Source organism: Hyalella azteca, unplaced genomic scaffold (genome assembly GCF_000764305.2).
Source record: "Hyalella azteca isolate HAZT.00-mixed unplaced genomic scaffold, Hazt_2.0.2 contig2238, whole genome shotgun sequence".
NCBI classification, from domain to species: Eukaryota; Metazoa; Arthropoda; class Malacostraca; order Amphipoda; family Hyalellidae; genus Hyalella; species Hyalella azteca.
The window spans coordinates 154,379-174,426 of NW_025932521.1; the positions used below are offsets into that span (position 1 = coordinate 154,379).

The window sequence follows — 20,048 nt, forward strand, 5'->3', positions numbered from 1 at the left end:
TTGAACAACAGTGCTCAACAGAATCGGTCTTAATCCACGCAAGCATCCGAAATTGCGCCAACCATCACCAACCTATTACAATCTCAAAACCTCAGATACTCTTCATCTCACCGCGTAAGTGTAATAGCGCTTTATCAAATCTCAAAAAATTCTATTGAATTACAGTATTATAATTATATTAATTAAAATTATAATGTGTATCGCTGAGCTCCCATTATTGCACGGGGCATTTGCATAACTCCCCTTGTCTCCTTAGCCTGAGTTCAAAATTTGTCTATTATCTCTTGATGATTATCAACACACGAATCCACACAACACACAAAACACACAAGTCAACGCAGCACATAAGTCTATACAACACACAAGTCTACCCAGGACACTAGACAACCCAGTACACAAGACCACACAACACACACGTTTCATAAATATTACCCAACAAAATTGCACGGAAGTCGAGCAGAAGGAACTTAGAAAACTTGTTGCCATTTGGTTCAGTGTTAGAGCCTTGGTTAGTCTTGGACTTAGTTAACCCCACTTTGCTTCGCTTTTTATCACCCATGCTCGCCTTGTTCGTCATCACTCTGACACGTCGCATCCGTGGTAGCAATGGTTCACCGTCCGTCATCAGCTTGACTGGGTCGCTAATTTCTACTCATGGCATCCGTGGTAGCAATGGTTCACCGTCCGTCATCAGCTTGACTGGGTCGCTAATTTCTACTCATGGCATCCGTGGTAGCAATGACTCACCGTCCGTCATCAGCTTGACTGGGTCGCTAATTTCTATGTTTGCTTTGCCCGGATAAAAGCCACGCGCTCAGGCGACTCAAGGCGCACAAAAGACCGGTCTGAATTATGCCCACCGGCTTTCCCACAAAAAATAAAAATCCTTTCAAAAATGCAAGAGAATAATAAAATGTTGGTGCGGAAACAGCTAAGTTGGCATTAGTGTAATATGGAGAGGCGGTAAATTGCAATGTTTTGTTCTAGCGGTAGCGATAAATGGCCCGACCAAATTGCCTCCTTAATGAGCGGATGAGGCCTATACCTACGGCCCATCTCCAGCAGGCCTCCACTGGCCCCAGATAACGTCTGCAAAATGTAGATAGCTTTAGTTACAGAGGTGGCTCAAGCTTGCTTAGATTTCGGAGACACGTATAGTCAAACTTTTATACAGAACTATGATACGCACATGCACTGCCGCAAAGGTATTGTAGAAATTTTAAATTCCTGCGATTGTTTCAACCTTAAAATGTTATGGAACAAAAACCTTATAGCTCCAACTAATGTGCCATTTTCTGACGTAAAACCACGCTCCGAAATAATTGAGATTTTAGCTATGGTACGACGAAATTTCTTTGCCAAGTTGAATCGAGAAAACAAGCTTCATCACCGAAAACTCTAAAACACAAAGAGCGAAGTTTTTTCGCGAGTATTGCGATCCCTGCTAATTCCCACGCAGTCATAAGTTACGACTTGCACCCACGTCACGGAGCTCAGACATAAAATTTAGCTTAGCTTGTGGCCAACTTCATCACCCGTTAATCCTCTCACTTTCGATGATTATGCAGGGGTAACTAGTGAAGAGTTCATTGTAGGATTCGTGAGCAAAGCACACGTTTAGAAGACGATGGCCACCGCACAAACCTACCCATTAGCAAACGATCGCAGGGTTTTTTATTGCAGTCCCATAAGAAGGACTTTGCTGGAGCAGAATGAGGGCGGCTCATATCGTTAAAAGCATTGAGCTGTTGGCGGTGAACACAACGGACAGGAGAACAAAACGGCGTGGCTCTTTTAGGCCTCTTCCGCTAGGCTTGCTTTATTTCGCAAATAAAAATAAAAATATTCCGTCATAAATTCGACTAATTATACCTTCCAAAATGTGTTGTTTCCTAACTGAGGGATTTTACAACGTTATAGTAATCCTACTTAGGAAATATTTGCATTTACAATTGTTAAAATTTGAAGATAGTTGAAGCGAAAATTAATGATGATTGATGAATGATGTCTACGCAAGGTATAGAACATATTCACGTTGATAATATTCAGTGTCACTCGTTAGTACGAGTGACTCCCGGCCGGACGCATCCCTTCTTCCCGGTCTGTAGGCGAGGGCATGGCGCTCTATAGTCGCCAAGGAACTTGCCAAGCGTCGTCCATCACAAAAGTTGGCCGAGGTGAGAGTAAGTAGGCGAGCGATGGGCTTCATGAGACCGTGAACCTCATTGGCCTTTCGAGTGAGGCCCTGAACCCAAATGGCCTTTCGAGTGAGGCCCTGAACCCAAATGGCCTTTCGAGTGAGGCCCTGAACCCAAATGGCCTTTCGAGTGAGGCCCTGAACCCTATTGGCCTTTCGAGTGAGGTCCTGGGCCTCACTGGCTTTTCGAGTGAGGTACTGAACCAAATTGGCTTGCGGGTGTGGCGTAGGAAAAGAAAGCATGGTCGAACGTTAATCAACGTAAAAATCTATCACAATATATGTTCAATCAATTTTTGAAACCAAAAGGCTATCACTAAGTATCAGGTAATACATCACGTTTGCTCATAACCAGATTCCTTGAAAAATTCAACACATAGAATTCGTTCCTCTTTCAGATCATGGCAAAGCCATGCGAACAATTAAGACGAAAGTTTAAAATGGTTTTTATCCATTAAACAGCTTAATAATAACACGATTTGACATATTATACTCTCTGTTTTGAGATAGCAGCATTGAATTCTGACACTTCCATCCGAAAGGAATCTAGTTATTCCCCATCTATGCGATAGCTATTTCAATATTTGTTATACGATAAATTTACTAATGAACAATTTTCAAGCGTCTCAAAAGATTGAGGAAATAAAAGTAAATTGTGCCTCTGTGAGGCACAATTTAAACAAATTCGAGGTAATACGAAGTTTGGCCCTCATGTGCTGATTCTAACTTAGCAAAGACCGCCCAGTCAGAGAGCAGGTTGCTGGTGCTGCACAAAGCACTCTATTAAGAGTTAAATGCAAGGCAGTAATTAATGCACAAAGTTGCCGCCAAGTCCTGAAGTTACTCATGAAGATAATTATGGTAGCTTAGCTAATGCCGGCATCGTCACAGGCCGACAAGACTTCACGAGATCAGCAATAAGACGAATTGCTTATTGCTGCGCTGTTAGAGCTGTGGTGGCGTGCGCTACAGGCCGCAGTTAGAACCGATCACTGCTACATCTGTTAACTATCGGGGTCATAAGGTCTGCAGAATCAAGGAAAGTATTTGCTCATTAAAATAACGGTGATAGCAGTGTGCAGTAGGTGCATCTTTTTTTATTAATTTAGAAATAAATTACCATCTGAAATTTGACGAGCAATTTTTTTCATAAGCAATCTAAAAAATATTTCGTAATAATTCCGGCGATGAGGGCTCCATGGGAATTTACCTTCCATTTTATTATATTTTATGATTAGCATTGTTTCAACACCAGTGGAAATGTCAAAGCGCACAAGACAGAAAAGTTTTCACACACGGGCAAAGAGCAGAAGCCAAGTAAATAAAAACCGCATTTGATGCTGTCATTTGGAATTGAGTCGATAAGAACAAACTACCTCACAGTGACAGGGAAATTCCATGTAGAACTGACCTGCATTTCGGAGAAGACGACGGTTTGTTGTGCCGCGCCTCCCACGGTGTGCGGGAGGTGCGTGGACACGACCTGCGGTCTCATGGCGGCGCTGTCGTGTGCCAGACACGGTGACGACCACTGACTCCCAACGATCGCTGTGTTAATGAAGAATAACAAACGATTCAGTCGAATATGTTTATAATAGTGATGCTATAGAACACAAATATCGGGAAAAAGTTTCCTTTAAGAAACCTCGAAAAACAATGGACAAGATAGTGGGCCAATTTTCGGCGAAAAAAGTTGAGTTCGGGAAATTAGAATCAATCTGAGCATCAGGTTTGTAATTTGTTGATGTAATCTTCCGCCATATGTATTCACGGGCTATGACTACAAGTTTCCAATTCAGAGAACAAGTGTGTGATAATGTAAATGAATAGTTTGGCTATTTCATGGATGAAGAAGGACACAAAATGCATTCTCTTGCTAGATGCTGCGAGAGACATTGTGCCGGACAGAATTATTGCCGTGGAGACGTAACATTGCGTTCAGGGCGAACGGGGCTCTATGGCGTCATGATGAGCACAATGGGGCTGCTGATGGCGTGGGCTTTAGGGCGGCCGAGCCACTTCACGCTTCAGCAATTCATGAGCAAGAAAAGTGAGCGAGGTTAGAAGAAGCAGCTCAAAGGCTCGACACGCGCAACATTACCGCAATGGAAGAGCTCAGCTTCGTATTCCAAATTCTAAAAAAAAGTGCTCGCGCTCAGGCAACGCGCATCAAAAAATAATGGTACAATAGACAAAATGCTTGAAAGAAAAATAGCAGATGCAAAATTCACGGCGGTGATGAGTAGCGTTTGAATTAGGAATTAAGTGAGCTACGCGTAAGTCATAAGTCCTAAAAACGGATACTGGAGACAAAATATTTCTTCTCAAATTCGCTAACGAATTACGAAATGTGAAATTCTAATTTATTTTCGCATCAGGTATGCGGTCACACTTGCGGTCACAGGTATGCGTATCTTAAAGTCAACAAATGCAAGGTAAAAAATTCGAAATGCCCAAAATATCGAACAATGAAATGCGTGACAAAGCGAAATCGATCCGGCGGACGTTTGCAGATCGCCCGCATGGATCACTCCAAAGTCAGTCCCTTCAAAGCCGAACTCCTCGCAACGAATTGACCGGAGCGTTCAGTGCCTGAACTTAACAATGTACAAATAACGAACGGTGCTCTTAGAGCGTTCGACTCGACAAAGCTGCGAGTGTGCAACATGAATTTATTGAAAACTGAGACATTATTCACCACGGAAATCAGCTGGTGCAACCACCAAAAACACTTTAGAACCATTTATGCTGTTTAACGGTTTGGATTTAAGTATTAAATTTCAACGGCTTAATGAGGCAACGACAGAGAAGCAAATGCCTCCATAAAGAAAAAAAAAAGAAATGCATGAAAAGATTTATCCATAGAAACGAATTTTACAGCTTTAATATACGAACTTAATTACTCCGAATCGTTATCCTTCAGTATGCTTTTATAAATCTGCCAGCCCAGTTAAAGAAACTTCAAATATACTGAATAAAACGAATCTAATTTTCCCACATTGAAAGACCTTTTTCTCTAAGCCAGGAGCACACGGAAAAATTTTCATCCGATACCCATTAAATCTTGATGAAAGGCATCGAGCGTTTTCAAAATAGAAGCTCGTTTCAGAAAAGTGATGCATGAGCGAGAGCGAGCGAGAAGCAATTTAGGAACACCCAAGAGTTTGCTCGGCAAGCCCCCGTCATCGACCACCGGCACAACACCTGTAGGGCTTTTACTACGATAACCGATAGCCGTGTGCTTCCTGCAACACTCGCGAAAAAATCTTACAGGTCAATAAAATTAGATGCCTAACGGACGAATTTATTCTCTACAGTCTAAGCAAATAGACTGTAAAGTGTAGACATGACGGAAATGAGCAAGTTTCGTTCAAGGAGCTCGCGTAATAAAACCTTATTTTCACTTAACATTCAGTTTCATTTGCGTAAGTAGAATTTTTGTGGATTTAGTCACTCAACAGATAATTTGCCATTCTGAAAATGAGGTACAAGAAAAAAAAAAGAATTTAAGACCATGTAATGATGATGGAGCTAAGCTCCTCTGCACGAATTTCTAATCTGAACCTTAACTCTTGAACTCAAAGTACAATCAAGACGAGACAGTAGGTAAAATCTGCCTGTTATCTGTTGATGTGCGCTTGTCGACCGAAAGCGGCGCGGATAAATTACCCACAATTTAGGATACCAGAGCGTTTGATGTTGGGCCTCATAGAATAAATTTGATATTAATCTTCCCGCTTTTAATAAAGCTGACGCAACGTCAAAAAAGGCAGAATTTTAGCCAGTTCAAAACGTGCAAGATTGAATTTTATTCTAAATATAAAGAAGTAATTGGCCAATTTACGATGTTTTCGTGTGCGCCCCGTTAGATGCAAGCTTAATTAGAAATTGACGTTAAATGGCAATACCAACCATGCAAAGATATCCGTGTTGATTCCAATTAGACGGATCATTTTGATTTGTTTTAATATAAAGTACGATTTAAAAAATCATTCTCATTAATAATTGCCACAAGATACTTTAAGTGCGTTATCACGATGACTTCTCATCACACTTCGCCCAACCACTTCTGACCGGAGGATATCAGGTTTGCGTGAAGTGCGTCAAGTTTTCCCAAAAAGAGAGAGAGAGAGCAGCGAAGTTAATTTTTTCTTCCGGCAGAGAAAGAACAAAAAGCTTGTCTGCTCTGAGAACACAAAGACTTTTCCCGGAACTTCTGAGGGACGTTCGGCCAACACAGGCAAAAGGATCGGAATATCTGGAGGTGACTTAAAACTTTTAGTCTATGTAAATCAAGTGCTTTTCGCAGCATTCTAAACTTTTTTACTATTAGCTTATACAGAAGAAAAATAGCACGTTGTCGAGTTACAAAAGCCACTATGATACTATGATTCTTTGTGCTTCAAAACGATTAGCAACATAGATTAGCTGGACCATAGAAAAGTTGTTAAGACACACTGGGCATTAGTAAGATATTACTCGTGAATGTGACCAACAATATAAAGGAATGAATAACTTAATCACATAGAAGTTTTATCACTTCATTGTGTAAATAGGAAACAATAGTGTCAAGACATGCACAAAAACTGCTCTCACATGTAGGTTTTTCTTCTTCCGTTAGGCTCTTGAGCGTTAGGACGATTGGGTCGAGGACGACAATGTCGTTCCAAATGACAGGAACAGTCACAGTCTTGGGCTGGAAGTTAGCGCGCTGGAACTGCAGTGTGACAGCACCGCCGCCGTTCAGCAGTAAGTCGAACCTGCAAACGAGCGCAAAATTTGATAAGTAACAGATAATTTAATAACATGTAATGAAATACAATTTTAATTGTAAAATGTAATGTAATAATAATAAATAAATAAAAAGTAATATTTTTACAGGAATCTAACATAATAGAATAAGATAATGTAAATTAACGAGTAATTAAATAAACAATTTTCCTAACATTTTAAATCAGAGTATATAAATTAAAAAAAATTATAAATGACACAAGCAATTATTACACATGGTTAAATGATCTATTGGCAATACAGTAGGTAATTATATTAATACACACCAGCCTCCTTTACGCGTGGCGGTCAAGCCATACTTGGACTGCTTGTCTACGCTCGTGCGCACCCCGACGATGCCTTCACCGTTAGCGGACACCACGCGGCCTCTGATCACCGACACGCGTCTGTATGAGAACAAAGCAAGGGAATGAGCGTCGTTATGTTAAATTTCGTGAGTTTATGAGAATATAAGGCTATTAAAGCTATTTTTCTTCAATTTCAATGTAATAATAATCGTATCTATTATTTTTTTTGTCGAATCAAAGCATTTGATTGTATGTTAAAATGTACACATGGTATAAAATTTTCTGTTTCAAAAATTTATCAGTAAGTAAAAAATATCATGTAGGTTGTTAAATAAAACTGCTTCGTGTCTGAGGCAGCTAAATTTAAAGATAAATGTATACATCGGATTCAAGTGTGTTTTGCCTGAATCCGTAATCGCAAAATTTGTTGCAAAATGGATTTTAGGCTGAAATATTTGTTATAAATACATTCATAAACTAAAGCAAGCAAATAGAATCGAATAGAACAAGGTACCAGATTTCGTTTCCAATTTCAAAGTTCGGAACTATATCCAGTAAATAAGTCAGTTTCTGAAGTAGAAACAATAATGCAGCACCTTTTAAAAGGATATAGCATACCGGTGGGACGACAGTGTTTCGAAAATATCGTACTATATTAATAGTAAAGTAGATAATTTAGTCGGAATAGAATAAGATAACTATTTCTTCGCTCTCTCTCATATAAAAAATCAAGTAAAATTTCGTATGCGCATCGGCTGAAACGACTGGCGTGGGGAAAAAATGCTGCGACGAGGGCTCCATAAAAAGGAGGAGCTGTGAGCAGACTTGCATGGCGCAGGCAAGAGCCACATCGTTATTCCGTAGCCATCGACAGCTTGGCACGTCAGCTCAGGTTGCCAATTATCTCCGACAGAGGGCCTCGGTCTCCCTCACGCACGAATAGCTTTCTTTTGCAGAGGCTTTTTTGCCATTGTTCTGCCAGACACCGAACGCTGAAGACCCTCAAAGAGTTCACATGACAGTTCACCGATGGCAGGCGAGTATTTCATCAGGAAGATATCAGAAGGATCATGCGTGATAACCTGACTCGTAATGATAAGAAACAAGGATTACACAGATCGTGTCGACTAAGTGCAATAATGTGGTGCGTGGCAAACAGCTAATGAAACAAGAAAGTGGGGGTGAATTATTGGCAATAAATTTCAACTTTATTTACATAACAGCAGATGTTTATACTTATAATGATGCAGGTCAGCGAACAAGTTAACATATAATTATTTTCACAATTATGAGATCAGTGGCACAAGATGAACTGATATTTTTTACTGCATAAAGCTTAGTTATTTGATATCACTAAAGTATTACTAAGATGGCGGGCATGTATGAAAACGACGTAAAGCATTGATTGCTGCATAAAATTAAGAGAAAATATGCACCTTAATATAAAAGCTGAAAAATTTCGTAAGGACGTTAGAATAAATAGAATGACGATAACAAACTCGTAGCACCTTAGTGGATATTGCGGGCAAAAATATTACAAAAACCATTAAGTCAATTAAATGCAAGTGATCGAAAATGCATAATAATGGTTGAAATAGACTATTCTGCACATGAAAAACAAAATATTTTACGTTTTTCATTATTTCACGCAAAATATTCCGATATCCGCAATTCCTAAACAGCTGTAAAAGCCCCGGGCCATCAAAATATCAAAGGAGGAAGAAAATTCAATCGGGTCCGATATTGAAGGCAGTCTTAACTCGGCAGTCGACGCCTGTCCGGTTGCTTGTCCGCAAAGCTGCAAACGCAATCCGCATTCCGCTCCAGCGCACGTTCTCTCTCTCAAACTCACTTAGAGGCGCTCCCTTTAAATTTGCCGATTGCAGTAGAACGGCTGGAATTCTCGGAGCAGATTTCACGGAGTTACGTGAAGTGAGAAACGAAGCAGCAATCTCATACTGTGCATCCGACTGCAAAATGAGGCGTGCAGCTGCAGTCAATGTTTTTCTTATGGATTCCGCGGTGAGATCAGAAACCCAAACGAAAAATTTGAAAATTTTTGGTTGAAAAATTTTCTGTTAAACTGTGTTAACCTAACCACGATAAAGTATATAGAAGTATATACTTTTATAATAAATACTTATATTAAAATAAAAATTATATACGTACTTTTATTTTAAAGCATAAAAAGTATAGGTATATTATAAAAGTATCTACCTGTTGTGAATTCATTATAGAAAATACGTTCTGAGATGAATAATATGCGTTTAAAAATTACTTTTTAAAGACAACACATCTAAAGAATCTAGTGTCTGTGATGTTACATATGTAGAATGAATTTCTAATATTATCATCAAATATTAAAGTCTTTTTAAATTTTATTTTTAAAATAAAAAAATACAATTTAAAAAACTATTTATTATGTCAATTGAGTCATGCATTGTCTCCAACTTAACGCAAATGTGCAAAATTTCAGATCGATTGGACAGGTAGTAGTGTGTTAAATAGCGATTTTAAGATATGTAGCAGACAAAATTAGTTTTTCATTTTTTATATTAATAATACAAATTTTTACTTTTTTTAAATTATTTATCCTGTCAATTGATTCATGCATTGTCTCCAACTTTATGCAAGTGCGCTAAATTTCAGATCGATTGGACAGGTAGAAGAGTGTTAATTATCGATAATAAGATTTGTAGAAGAAAGACAGACAGACAAACAACAAGAAGTGAAGTTAAAGAGAAGTGTTGTAATAAAACGTCACGCAAATTTTCAAAGTCTACGGACTTTATTACGATAATTTAAATTACTTCAGTCAAACAAAGGTTTGCAAAATAGCGCGTCAAATGAAACAAATGTACGAAGTGTTTTTTATACGAACTTTTCAATTTAAAATTTTAATTTTCGATCCGATCGATACTTAACTTGTCTTTGTGCTATCTCGAATAGCGGTCTGAAAGCATTATAACATTAGCTTTCACTGGGATTAAGTTCTGCAGCTGAACGCGATTTTTAGGAATAATTTGAAAGGCAAGAGGCATAACACAGCAAAAAACGAGGGGTTTGCTTGATGTTTTCCGCCGATAAATACAGAGAGAAGAAGCGGAAAGCTCTCGAAAGGATCTCAATATTTCCTTGCAAAAGATCTTGAAGGGCTGTTGAGAGTCTCCCTCAGAGGCGCTACAGTCATTCACGGCAACAAGAGATGTTATTTATTACACGAGGGTAAGAGCGGGTCCCTGACGCACTGAAGATTATACCATGGAATTAAAAACTGCAACGGGCGAAAAGAGCGGCCGTATCAAATTTTGCGCCATCGTGTACGAGAACCTTGCTTGTTGAAGAAATCAGCTGAGGGTGAAGAAAGCATAAAAGTGCAGTTATTGCACCATTGCGAAACACAGCTTACAAGTGCGCGAAACAGTTGATAGTGTACGATAGTTGACTCATTTATCATTAATAAGATAAATATACAAAAGAACACAAAGAGGAGGCTTCAAGCACAAAAATATTTCAACTGAGAATTCAGTGATATTTGAATTATTATATATTTGGATGATATATTAAATTATCCAAATTAATGACATTTAGTCATTTGGTTTCAAAAATATAAATTTTGAGTTTATAAAAAAAACTATACAGTAGCTTCAGCGTCAAGTCAAATAAAATTCACAAAATGAAACACTTATTTTCAATGGCGCATTAACGAAAACTTTGAGGACGGACTAAAGATTTGGTCAGTGAACTAATTGAAACAGTTAAAAATTTTCAGCAAAACCTCAAAATGGGGATCAAAAGCGATAAAAATAATTTAAATTGTGCTCTCACTTGAAAGAAATTTTATTATGACTTGGTTCTCCCTCTTACAGCCGATGTTATTCATTTTTGGGTTCTCTTACTCTTATCGACTCATTATAGTAAGCCTGATAATTTCGTCTTCCGTGAGTGCGATCTATAACCTGCTTTTTTTAAGACACGAAACATGAATAAAAAAGAACCAAAATAGAAATAAAAAATAAACTTATTAGATTACACCTTAACCACAATGAGAAACACTGCAGTTATTTAATGTTGCTGATTCAGTCAGACTCCACTCAGATAAATTCAAAATGCAAAGCCAGAATTCAGTCGAGATACAGGAGGAACATCTCAGCATCTCTTGGAGTGTCTCTCACTGGGAGGTAGCGTTAAAAAATCGAAGACTGTTCGTCTTCTTCGTCATTAATTTGAGGCTGTTGGCAGGCGGGCTACGAGCTGTCTTGTGAGTGGCGGCTAAATTCGTGCTGACGCAGCACATTTGCCTCACACTTTGAGATACCACATCAAAATGTAACTTTGCAAGACAGCCTGGCAGATGGCGCAACACATTTTTCTGAGCTCAACTGCGATGACGCGGGAAGAATTTTCCATGTTTTTACATTGAAGAGTTTTCGATGCGCTGAATTGCGAAGGCGTATGACGAAAACGGAAGTTGAGGAATGGTAAAACACTAACATTTACGAGCAAATACAGGAAGAATGACAACACTATCAATGAGCTTAGATTTTCGTAACCGGCAACTAAACCCGCATGCTTTTGATCTGTGTGACCGGCCTAATTCAATGTATGAGGAAAACGATATGAAAATCAACATCAACTGAATATTAATATGACATTTTATCTAAAATTTCAAGATGATACTTCAGGCAACGTCGAAATTGTGCCCTTCAATTGCGAAATAATCTATGATCACTCTTATCGAATTCACCGCATCGCAAATAACTCACTTTTCAAGGAATTCAGAGGCACGGGCGAAGCTTTGAACATTTCTGTCTTCGATTAGGAACTTGACGCGCTGGAAGAAAGACGCGGTGACCGCCATGGGCTGCCGCCGTAGCAACACCTCCACGGGGTCTGTGGAGACCATGCACATGACGTGGTCGGTGCACGCGCCCGTCCCGCAGCAGTCAGAATCCGAGCAATCCAACAGACCGTCTGAAATAAAAATCAAAATCCAATATGAAGGTTAAGTAAATTTGCGGTGGTTCTATTCATTTGAAAAGTATATATTTTTTGGTCACTATATGACCTCGGAGTAAAAGCAGGTCTCAAAAGTTTCAACTGTTTGGAGTCTAAATCAAAGTGAGATTCTAGAGCAGAAACCGAAACCAACTTGTGCAAATTATCGATTAATTTATTAATTGGTAATTATTGGTTGGCTCTTTAGCAGAAACCGAAGCCAACTGATGCAAATTATCGATTATTTTATTAATTGATAATTATTCAGAGTAATTTTGCAACAGCGCTCAAATTTGTAAAGAAGATCGGGCTTGTAATAGGCTACAAAATTATAAACTCGGGATTCGGGAAAGTCATAAATGAAGGATCGAAATTTTCAGTTTCAGATGCTGATTAATTTATCCCGAGCAATGAATTCTGACCAAGAAATAAAATAAATTTCCCAGACAGTAAATTTTATTATTTCAGATCCAAGGGAAAATCCAGTCAGAAAGAGACAACATTCCAGAACTTCCGAAAATTAATAACGAGGAAAAATGCACAAGGTTGAATGGACCAAACGAACGGGAGTTCAGCAATGAGTGTCACGCGACGACTTATGGAGGAACTTGTGCAGTTGCAGACACAGTGAAAGACTGCCTTAGAAGAAGTCTTGTCAAATGAAGGACCCGGCACACTCGCACAACGGTCCCGTAAAATCGGCGACATAAGCTGGCCCACTCACCACACTGTCTCCAAGAAACCGGTGACAGATAAACTAGCCCACTCACCACACTGTCTCCAAGAAACTGGTGACAGATAAACTAGCCCACTCACCACACTGTCTCCAAGAAACCGGTGAAAGATGAACTAGCCCACTCACNAACTAGCCCACTCACCTCTCAGTCTCCGTAAAACAGGTGACAGATAAGGTCATTCAAGAGGAGATATGGACAGTCGCACACTGGGTCAAGTAATCGAGAGACCTGACTGGCCTAAAAAGGCCAGCCTTCATTAGGCACGCAAATAAGCTTAGGATGCAATTTCCCTGCCAATGCGAAATGCAAGTACGGAAATTTTTTGGCATACAGGGCGTGGAAAGTTGAATAATGATAGAATGTTTTAGCATTTCCAACTAAAGGCAAAGAAGAAATTTTGAACCATTTCTTTTATAAATCTTGAAGCTATATCGAAATGAAGTTAAAATAAATAAGGTGAGGTGGTATGAACGATTTTTTTATCAGGTCGTTAGCTACTTATAAAGATTTCAGAGCGCGACGAAGAAGAGTTTTTCAGTAATATGCCACTGAATCTTAAACATTTTTACAGATAGTTATGTGTCCCATGCAGATGCATGTTTATGCGCCTACAGACTTATTGTATTTCTACCTAATCATGAGGACAAGGATTCGGACATATACATACATAAAACATATTATAAAAATGCATACCGCCATCATTGTCGATCATGTCGCTGCACTGCGTCTCCAGTTGCACGGAGCAGTCGTCGCCCGTCCAGCCTGTCGAGCACTGACAGCTGTACTCGCCTGCCTGTGTGGTGCACAGCCCGTGTCCAGAGCAGCTGTTCACGCACCCAGCTGGCCAAAGAAACATTAACAACGTGAGACAGACGGATTTAACACATACTTTGTTCATTTATATACATCAAAGAATATAGTTTCTTGCAATAACATACGAATGGTGCAGTGGCGGCCGTTCCAGCCCTGGATGCAGATGCAGGTGCCGTTGTGGCATTGGCCGTGTTCGGAGCAGCGGGCGTCGCAGGAGCGCTCGTCGCAGCGCTCGCCCGTCCAGCCTTGCGCGCACTCGCATCCCGACGCACCGCAGCTGCCGTGTGCGCACGATACGTCGCATTGCCACGCTGGAAGTGAGAGGTCGGGAAATGCATTTCATATTCAACGATTTCTTTCCATCACTCAGATGTAAGGTTTACACATAGCACAATAAAATGAAGTAAAATGATATAATATTGGGTGCAGTCCAATTCAAAATCCAATCCCGCCCCAAACCTCGGAGCCCAGCTCCCCAAGCCCAGTGATGCGTGTTCCTGCCATCAGTCAGTTCTCTGGGCCGAGTTTTATGCCCAAAGATGAACTCGAGCTTCGTGGAGCCAAAACTCGAGTCTTTTGAAGGAATTCGCTTCGCTGGAATTTATTGGCTTATTTTTCGAAGAAGTGCGATGAAGTTCTTCTCTAGCACTTATTACAACAGCTAGAAAAGTTTGCAATGATCGGATACTTGAACAGAAGGAATCTCTGACTACGAAATTTAGAATGTCATCTACAAAGTTTATCGTCCAGAAATACAGAGAACACTTCCTGAAAACCGCCGTCTTCCCTCATAAAAGGACTTCCGAGATATTTATCGGGAAAAAATAATATAGCAAATGTCTAGTGTATGAGAATCTTTTGAATGGGCCGATTCTAAATAGAGACTTGTAAACTTGAAAATAGAGCTTCATGTGAGAACTTCGGTCAAAATTACTGCTAGAATGAATTACTTGAGCATTGAGAAACACATTCGTTGTATAAAAATATTCAAAATTTTGGCCATATTTCTGACAGTAACGACGCGAAGTATCATTATAATATGACATGCGTGATTAAAAAATGAAAATGGGATTGAACATCTAGCACTCAACTGCTGGCGCAATTATGATACGGCATTGTGAAATCTGTAAATAATTAAAAACACAATGCAAAACTAAACATTTTAAACAGACTACAGACCTAAAATATCTCGCAGTTCGTGTATTTCAATCTGGACAGCAAGAAGGAAGAAGCTTTGCAAAACACACTTTGGACTCAGACCTCATCGGAAGTTAGGGAAGTTTGTGCAGGTCATCAGCTTTGTAGCATCAAGTTTTCTGCTTCATAAAATGCAGTTTTTGAGGTGGAAAAACTGAAGCAAAATAATGGCATTGGACTCGAGACGACTCTGAGCTGACCAAGGTTTGTAGTGATGAGATTATGGGTACGTTGCTATCCGGCTAGTAATTTGTTGCTGTTTTTTTATTATTTTTATTTTATTTTTTTTTGCTGTCCTGCTAGTGAAATTTTGAAGCAATAAAAGATAACCAAAAGATTGTATTTAAACACGAATGGCTGAATGGTCAAGTTGTTCAGTAAAAATAGAACAGCAAGTCTTACATTGTTGCGCAGATGAAACACTGCAGCTTTGGATGTAATTTTGCATTTATAGTAATACGTGTAGAAATATAGAGACAAAAGTTTCATACTACGTCACCAATAAACTTAAAATATACACAATGAGATCTGAAGAACGGGCTATCTGTTGACATTCAATACTAATAACTGTTGCCCTGCACTGAGTGGGAGTACATCTGAGTCGCTGGGTATAAAAGTAACATGCCGAAAACTTGCCTGGAAACTTCTCCACCATAACTTTTTTGATTGGGAAAGTTGGGTTCTATTTTAAGGAGAGTATTAGGTGTCATTAATCGCCGCTATAACAGACCACAAAGTTTAGTATGAAAAAACAACGACGAATATTTTTTCACGAACTCAAGTTTTGCCTCTGAGCATAGGGAATAAAGAACAAGTAACGAGCATCGGAGAAAAGTCATGTTTAAAGTAACATTTCTCATCAGCAAAAATTTATAAATATGCCAGGTAAAATGCAGCAGCAAGTTTTCGACGCTGGTCGAAGTCCTCGCTGCGAGAAGGATAATGAGGAGCCATATTGGCACAGTATGGAAAGCACAGAAGCTCTTTTATTGAGTTCTTACGAGAAGACTAGAAATTGACATGAGAGCTACAGTAAGAAGATTGTTTGCGTGTCGGCAGGTCGTTGGCAAAGTCCGCCACAATTGTGGAGCTGGGAAAAGTAACATCTGCTCTCAGCTCCCTTGATCCTTAAGACCCAATGCACTGCAGTATCGTGGATTATTTTGGAACGAAGTTATAAAGAGTCTCGCGAAGCTGCCGAGTCTTGGCGCAGCTGCTCTCAAATTTAAAAATTCTTCCAATCTCGGTGAAAAATATGAGATCTACTGACAATGGTCGCGAGCTTTCCGGGTCACTACAACTGAACGCAATCCAACGGGAAAAATCGGTGCATTTCGAAAGGGAAGATTTTCGTTCGCTGTAACAATCTAAGGGAAGCAGCTAAAATGACGAGGTTTTTGGTGGCAGCGATAGTTCCCTGGAAAATATTTAGATTTAAAAGAATTATTTTAGTATTTACCATTTAAAAAGAAGTGAAGTCAATTTTATCTTCACGCTACGTGAAAAGTCGAATTGTACTCAAATGATTGATATCGGAACGTAGAAGATAAATATGGATTTTTCAACAGATTATCATGATACCGATCACAATATAATCTCGTAATAATTTTTAAACAAAATCATAGCGCTTTCTGTCACAATTAAAATGTACTAATATAATGCTCGAAACTTCAACACTGGAGGTGACTGAAGAGAGGTGATAAAGAGCAATTTAGCGTGGGTATAAAAGAGTGCCTTGCGGCCAATTAGACGGCAGTGATAATAACTTAGGCAGCGACGATTTTCTAACCACTAAGCAGGCCGCTCAGTGACGTATGGCGGGGCGACACGCGCGGCGTCAGAGGACCAGGTAGCGTGCAGTGGACAATCACAAGCGCACGGATAGAAGGGATGCACGCACGTACCTTGCATTTATAGGCGGCCTATAATGTATCGAACGCGAATATTGAATTGCTATTCCGGCACATAAAAGTGCAATAAAACTTGTGAACAGCGTCGTTACGGGGGGCGACAGGTCTTAAAGGCTGCAATAATCACACTTCTAAACGAACAAAAGAACACCACACCGCGTGGTCAGGTTCATGGAATTGAATGAACGACGATGAATGTAGCAGGTAGGGAGAGATAGTTGCGCGGCATTCCAAAAGAATAATATTCAAGTGTAGATTGATAGCAGCAGCTGATATATATAATAAATTGGTGTATTATTATTATGCTGGTCACTCAAAGAATTAGAGCTACATCAATAACTTATAATGTAAAATTCAAGATCATGTCATAGCACGAAGTTCAAACGACAGAATGAAACCGGTATGTAATCATTTCATGAATTAAAATAACAAACCAACAACTAAAAAAGTAATAATTCATCATGTTTTCAGACCAACATCCTGAAATGAAGAGCAGGAGCGCGGATTCAAAATTATCCATAATTTGTTACACGAATGCAATGCTCCAGCTTATACAAGGGATCGAAAGCCGGCGTTTCCAATTATCTCGGCTACTGAAAGGCCGGGGACGTAGCCCTCCTCATACCATAGGCGTATACGATCAACAAAATGAATTTCAATTTAGATAAAGGGCTTGGGCGATTGGACTGTCACAGGTAATAGTTTGGGCTTGCAGGGGCGTCGCTCGTCGCGGCACAAGGGAAGAGGAGTGTCGCCATGTTGTGTCACGGCAGATGAGTAGAGGATGTGAGGGCAGCGACTAGCCCTCAGATAATGAGATGAACGCAGTACATTCAGTATTATGGGGATAAATCAACGAGCCAGTAAATAATTTATAAACCAAGGCTTCATTTTATAATTAAGAAAGGGAATAAATGAGTCAGGGTTGTCGATAGGCCATGGGGTTTTCATGTTAAACGCTTAAGTATTGCATAATTATGACCATCATAAAGCGAGCATTTCTAGTTACAATAGTTTGTACTCCTGGCGCTAATTCATTCAATAAATGAAAAGGGGTAAATTAGAAAGTCTAATTTCATTACTATACGATGATTGATTAGCTAAACTCTTGCTTGGAGCATTTGTCTAAATATGCACGCTGAATTTATTGCATGATTTGTTATTTGAATCTAAGTTAAGAACTATTCCCATACAGTGCATATTTTCCAGTGAAGTACATCTTTGATAATAATCGTGTTCTAAATTCAACAAATGAAGCGCATTTCAAAGCTGATGAATGCTCGCTCACAGCGCAAGAAAATAGGCAGAGTAATGAGAGTCAATTTGAACTTCAAAGCCTCCAAGACAAAAGAACATGAATTCATTAGAAAATCAGAACACTGATTCAAGAAGTGATGCAGAAAATTGGCTCTCAAGAATTGCAAGCCTGAGCACAAAAACTCACGAGGGAAAATGTAGCGTCAAAAGCAATGGAGAGTTTTACGGTAGTTCGGAAGTGCACCACCGAGTTAAATTTTCATTCAACGCTCTGCGGAAAGATTGACAGGGAATTATTTTTTTTTCCAGAATAAAGGATCGGAAAGAATTATCCTCGCGCGTTGCTTAGCTGTGATAGAGCAACTCCGACTTCCATAATTCCGAAGTTTCTTATGCCAACGTGAGAAGCTTTCATTACTTATGAAACAAATCGGATTTAACAACTCAAAAGTCGCCGGCAAGAAGTGAGCGGCAAGTCTCAAATGACATTAACGGACTAAGACGCAATTAATGATGGGTTTGGAATACATTCTTCGTTAGCAGAAAGCGTCAATATAAAAACGTCGTCATTGATGAAAAGAACTTGAGAATTAAGACACAATTTGAGTGGGAGAAAAAAAAGAGAAAAAAAGTGAAAAAAACATAATTCCTTTAATGGTTTTGAAAAATATAAAATGAAAGAGCAAAACATAGGTTAAAAATAATTTAGATTTCGAATATTTTTTCCAATTAAAGTTTTGGAATGAATGTATTCTTAGCTTTGTTAAGGAACAACAATAAATATATATACCGGCAGACATAAACCATGCACTACAATTTGCAAGTTAGAAGCCCATATGAACGGGCATTCAAAGATCACTTATTCTTCAATCGGAAAATTAATCGACGTCTATGACCCGATTGATGGAATTGTCGTTTTACGGCCAGAGAAACTGGCTGGAAATGAACGAATTGCTCCTTACTCACGTTAATAATCAATTAATAATTGCCACGAGGTGTGCTATGAATGTTCTTGGGCGATGTTCCCTTCTTATACTCATCTAATTATGTAAAAAATTGAAAAAATCGAAAACTACTGGCATGACGATATTTTTTATGATCTTTAGTCACCAAATGAGAAGGGCCGCAAATAAAAGAACACCTTTAGTCACTTTACATTTATACGCGTCAAGGTGAAGTAAAGTCTCGATTGTTCGATCTTGAGAAGCCAGGTAGTAAAACTGAAATTCTGATGACGCTTGCCAAATCCACCGAGTTCGGTAAGCTTCTTTAATCTTCAATCGTGACGGAGCTTGAAATTCGATTTCCAATCAGCACAGCGATCACAATTTATTGTACGAATGTTGCTAAAATGTCAGGATAGGTTTTATCTACAAAAGTCCTGAAATGTTGTTAACCCTGAAAGATTATTAGCGATTCTAGAAAACCCCTCCAAAACACTCAATGAATCATCATATAATTCATTCGACAACTTTTTTGATCATTAGATATAGTAAGTAGGTTTAAGGCAGTATTTGACTAATGATGATGTGAAAGCCCGGCATTTCTAACGAAATAGTTGCAACTTTGATGTTAAATTTTCACATTGTATTTCAACCTTTTTACGGTTTTGAAACGAGTTCCAGCAACTATGAAATTGCTGACGTACATAGACCAATTAGCAGCACAACGAGCTCTCTTCCCAAGTTGAACAAAAAACTATGATTTAGTTTTAATTTCTGAGAAATCTCGGGCTTAGATTTCACATCCGCACCTGCTCTGTGCCTTATATGATTTGGGTGACGTTGGAAGTAGTTTTAGCGTGCACATTTAACCTGAAACTAACATCTCACCCCCGATTAAACTTCCTCTTCCCCGAAGA

At 39.2% G+C, this 20,048-nt stretch overlaps 1 protein-coding gene across 1 annotated transcript in view; it reads right to left on the reverse strand.

Moving 5' to 3' along the window:
• Window positions 1–20,048, reverse strand: part of LOC108679429 (teneurin-a) — a gene marked incomplete at its 5' end in the record, with an annotated part of 81,290 nt that overhangs the window by 32,547 nt on the left and 28,695 nt on the right. The window contains 6 exon segments of the mRNA XM_047885510.1: window positions 3,609–3,745; window positions 6,794–6,957; window positions 7,255–7,374; window positions 12,042–12,249; window positions 13,704–13,850; window positions 13,949–14,134. Coding sequence (XP_047741466.1) covers window positions 3,609–3,745; window positions 6,794–6,957; window positions 7,255–7,374; window positions 12,042–12,249; window positions 13,704–13,850; window positions 13,949–14,134 — 962 coding nt within the window.